The 4,872-nt window shown below is 43.3% G+C and overlaps 1 protein-coding gene across 1 annotated transcript in view; it reads left to right on the top strand.

Moving 5' to 3' along the window:
* The window catches only part of htr5ab (5-hydroxytryptamine (serotonin) receptor 5A, genome duplicate b), a 14,937-nt gene extending 10,353 nt beyond the window's left edge, over window positions 1-4,584 (top strand). Inside the window, exon 2 of the mRNA XM_062993733.1 lies at window positions 4,074-4,584. Coding sequence (XP_062849803.1) covers window positions 4,074-4,406 — 333 coding nt within the window. The 3' untranslated portion in view covers window positions 4,407-4,584. The remainder of the gene's footprint in view (window positions 1-4,073) is intronic.
* The last annotated feature ends 288 nt before the right edge of the window (window positions 4,585-4,872 follow it).

Here is a 4,872-nt window from a genome sequence, read left to right as displayed (position 1 = left end):
GTAAATAAAGGGTGAATAAGGGGTAAATAAAGGGTGAATAAAGGGTAAATAAGGGGTGAATAAAGGGTGAATAATGGGTAAATAAAGGGTAAATAAAGGGTGAATAAAGGGTCAATAAAGGGTGAATAAAGGGTAAAAAAGGGGTAAATAAAGGGTGAATAAGGGGTAAATAAAGGGTGAATAAAGGGTAAATAAGGGGTAAATAAAGGGTGAATAATGGGTAAATAAGGGGTAAATAAAGGGTAAATAAAGAATAAATAAAGGGTGAATAATGGGTAAATAAAGCATAAATAAGGGGTAAATAAAGGGTAAATAAAGGGTGAATAAAGGGTGAATAATGGGTAAATAAGGGGTAAATAAAGGGTAAATAAAGGGTGAATAAAGGGTAAATAAAGGGTGAATAATGGGTAAATAAAGGGTGAATAAAGGGTAAATAAGGGGTAAATAAAGGGTAAATAAGGGGTGAATAAAGGGTAAATAAGGGGTAAATAAAGGATAAATAAAGGGTGAATAAAGGGTAAATAAAGGGTAAATAAAGGGTAAATAAAGGGTAAACAAGGGGTAAATAAAGGTTAATAAGAGGTAAATAAATGGTAAATAAAGGGTAAATAAGGGGTAAATAAAGAATAAATAAAGGGTGAATAAAGGGTGAATAATGGGTAAATAAAGGGTGAATAAAGGGTAAATAAAGGGTGAATAATGGGTAAATAAGGGGTAAATAAAGGGTGAATAAAGGGTAAATAAAGGGTGAATAATGGGTAAATAAGGGGTAAATAAAGGGTGAATAAAGGGTAAATAAAGGGTAAATAAAGGGTAAATAAAGGGTAAACAAGGGGTAAATAAAGGTTAATAAGAGGTAAATAAATGGTAAATAAAGGGTAAATAAGGGGTAAATAAAGAATAAATAAAGGGTAAATAAGGGGTAAATAAGGGGTAAATAAAGGGTGAATAAAGGGTAAATAAAGGGTAAATAAAGGGTAAATAAAAGGTAAACAAGGGGTAAATAAGGGGTAAATAAAGGTTAATAAGAGGTAAATAAATGGTAAATAAAGGGTAAATAAGGGGTAAATAAAGAATAAATAAAGGGTAAATAAGGGGTAAATAAAGGGTGAATAATGGGTAAATAAGGGGTAAATAAAGGGTGAATAAAGGGTAAATAAGGGGTAAAAAAGGGGTAATTAGGGGTAAATAAAGGGTGAATAAAGGGTGAATAAGGGGTAAATAAGAAGTAAATAAGGGGTAAATAAAGGGTGAATAAAGGGTAAATAAAGGGTAAACAAGGGGTAAACAAGGAGTAAATAAAGGGTAAATAAGGGGTAAATAAGGGGTAAATAAAGGGTAAATAAAGGGTAAATAAGGAGTAAATAAGGGGTAAATAAAGGGTAAATAAAGGGTAAATAAGGGGTAAATAAAGGGTAAATAAGGGGTAAATAAGGGGTAAATAAAGGGTAAATAAAGGGTAAATAAGGGGTAAATAAAGGGTAAATAACCAATGTTCCATTAGCGTTCCATTAGCGTTCCATCAGCAACATGAAACATGTAACGGTCAGTGTGTTTGCCCTGTGATGGACTGCTGACCTGTCCCGACCTGAACCTTTTTCCTGGCCTTCGCCCGGTGAACTGTACCCACTGTGATCCTGACCGGGCTACAGCAGTGGTGAAACAGACACTGAGTGTTTGTTTTGATTTCTGTGCTGTGTTTATTTACACCCCCCTGGTTTCCTGGCTGATGGAGGAAGGATTCGGGACGAGGCCGAGGTGTGTAATGAGACTCTGAATATAAATAACCGCGTCTCGTTTCACAGCTCCTTTATTTACCCCTGATGCATAAACATGGGTGCGAATCCGCGGGGAGCGCCGACCGACGCCGCACGTCACGCCGTTGTCATAGAAATGCATCGTGATAAACGCACAGTGGCGACCGCGCGGCGGCGAGCGGCGTCTCATCTATCCTGATAAAATCTGCGGTGTTTCGGTTCCGGCGTCCGAGACGCGACGCTCAGCTCCTTCTGTGTTTACTCTGATTATAAGATCAGAACCGGTGAGCCAGATGCATTCTGGGTAACCGGGCGCGGCTCAAAGGAGCCAAAAACGCTTTGTACTTTTAAAGTGGATCAAAGACTGTTGAGACGGACAAAAGTATTGGGACGCCACTTCTAATTCTTCAATCTGTGTGTTTCAGGCACAACAGTTACTAACAGCTGTAGCGTAGTTGTAGCCTAGTAGTTAAGGTACTGGACTAGTAATCGGAAGGTCGCTGGTTCAAGTCCCACCACTGCCAGGTTGTCACTGTTGGGCTCTTGAGCAAACTCGTTAACCCTCAATTGCTTAGACTGTACACTGTACGTCACTTTAAATAAACAGTGAGAGAACAGTAAGAACAGTGAGAGAACAGTGAGAACAGTGAGAGAACAGTGAGAGAAGAGTAAGAGAACAGTAAGAGAACAGTGAGAGAAGAGTAAGAGAACAGTGAGAGAAGAGTAAGAGAACAGTGAGAGAAGAGTAAGAGAACAGTGAGAAAACAGTGAGAGAAGAGTAAGAGAACAATGAGAGAAGAGTAAGAGAACAGTGAGAGAAGAGTGAGAGAAGAGTAAGAGAACAGTGAGAGAAGAGTAAGAGAACAGTGAGAAAACAGTGAGAGAAGAGTAAGAGAACAATGAGAGAAGAGTAAGAGAACAGTGAGAGAACAGTGAGAGAAGAGTGAGAGAAGAGTAAGAGAACAGTGAGAGAAAAGTAAGAGAACAGTGAGAGAACAGTGAGAGAAGAGTAAGAGAACAATGAGAGAAGAGTAAGAGAACAGTGAGAGAAAAGTAAGAGAACAGTGAGAGAAGAGTAAGAGAACAATGAGAGAAGAGTAAGAGAACAGTGAGAGAAGAGTAAGAGAACAGTGAGAGAAGAGTAAGAGAACAGTGAGAGAAAAGTAAGAGAACAGTGAGAGAACAGTGAGAGAAGAGTAAGAGAACAATGAGAGAAGAGTAAGAGAACAGTGAGAAAACAGTAAGAGAAGAGTAAGAGAACAATGAGAGAAGAGTAAGAGAACAGTGAGAGAACAGTGAGAGAAGAGTAAGAGAACAGTGAGAGAAGAGTAAGAGAACAGTGAGAGAAGAGTGAGAGAAGAGTAAGAGAACAGTGAGAGAAGAGTAAGAGAACAGTGAGAGAAGAGTAAGAGAACAGTGAGAGAAGAGTGAGAGAAGAGTAAGAGAACAATGAGAGAAGAGTAAGAGAACAGTGAGAAAACAGTGAGAGAAGAGTAAGAGAACAATGAGAGAAGAGTAAGAGAACAGTGAGAGAACAGTGAGAGAAGAGTAAGAGAACAGTGAGAGAAGAGTAAGAGAACAGTGAGAAAACAGTGAGAGAAGAGTAAGAGAACAATAAGAGAAGAGTAAGAGAAGAGTGAGAGAAGAGTGAGAGAAGAGTAAGAGAACAATAAGAGAAGAGTAAGAGAAGAGTGAGAGAAGAGTGAGAGAAGAGTAAGAGAACAGTGAGAGAAAAGTAAGAGAACAGTGAGAGAAGAGTGAGAGAAGAGTGAGAGAAGAGTAAGAGAACAGTGAGAGAAAAGTAAGAGAACAGTGAGAGAACAGTGAGAGAACAGCGAGAGAACAGTGAGAGAACCGTTTCCCCAAGGGTTTAGGGAAGGTCCCGTCGTGTTCCAGACATGAAGAACAAACTCCATCCTACACAGTCCTGACCTTAGCCCCACTCACCAGCTTTGGGATGAACCGGAACACCGACTGATTGATCAGCGCCGAGCCGTACAAATACGAAAGCTGTCATGCTTTGACTGAACAGGCACAAATCCCCTCAGACACACTCCAAAGTCCTCTGAGATCAAAGAGTTTGTTTCTGACATGAGACGTTGCAGCTGATAATATTGAATAGACGGTGGCACACAGCTCCAGTGATGCAGGTTCGATCCTCATGTGCGGTTAGTCTCCGACACATCCCTAACAAACACGCCGCAGTAAATAAATAATCCAGTACGGTTGGGCTCTGGACCCACTGTGAGCCTGACCAGTATTACAGACGTCAGTGTTGGTGCGATAAACGCCCTCTCTCTCTCTCTCGGTTCCCAGGTGAAGGAAGCGGCCGAGCAGCCTCAGCTAGCCTTCGCCGTGCGCCACGCCGCCGTGTCCTTCCAGGCCGAGGGCGAGACGTGGCGCGAGCAGAAGGAGCGGCGGGCGGCGCTGATGGTGGGCATCCTGATCGGCGTCTTCGTGCTGTGCTGGATCCCGTTCTTCCTGACCGAGCTGATCACGCCGCTCTGCTCCTGCCAGATCCCACCCGTCTGGAAGAGCGTCTTCCTGTGGCTGGGCTACTCCAACTCCTTCTTCAACCCGCTCATCTACACCGCCTTCAACAAGAACTACAACAGCGCCTTCAGGAACCTGTTCATCCGCCAGCGCTAACACCCCGCGCTAACACCCCGCTCATCTACACCGCCTTCAACAAGAACTACAACAGCGCCTTCAGGAACCTGTTCATCCGCCAGCGCTAACACCCCGCGCTAACACCCCGCTCATCTACACCGCCTTCAACAAGAACTACAACAGCGCCTTCAGGAACCTGTTCATCCGCCAGCGCTAACACCCCGCGCTAACACCCCGCTCATCTACACCGCCTTCAACAAGAACTACAACAGCGCCTTCAGGAACCTGTTCATCCGCCAGCGCTAACACCCCGCGCTAACACCCCGCTAATCTACACCGCCTTCAACAAGAACTACAACAGCGCCTTCAGGAACCTGTTCATCCGCCAGCGCTAACACCCCGCACTAACACCCAGCGCTAACACCCCGCTAATCTACACCGCCTTCAACAAGAACTACAACAGCGCCTTCAGGAACCTGTTCATCCGCCAGCGCTGAGCCGCCAA

The sequence above is a fragment of the Trichomycterus rosablanca genome, chromosome 4, assembly GCF_030014385.1.
Source record: "Trichomycterus rosablanca isolate fTriRos1 chromosome 4, fTriRos1.hap1, whole genome shotgun sequence".
In the NCBI taxonomy this organism is placed as follows: Eukaryota; Metazoa; Chordata; class Actinopteri; order Siluriformes; family Trichomycteridae; genus Trichomycterus; species Trichomycterus rosablanca.
The sequence above is the reverse complement of the archived record's forward strand: the minus strand, read 5'-3'. Positions and strand labels throughout refer to the sequence as shown.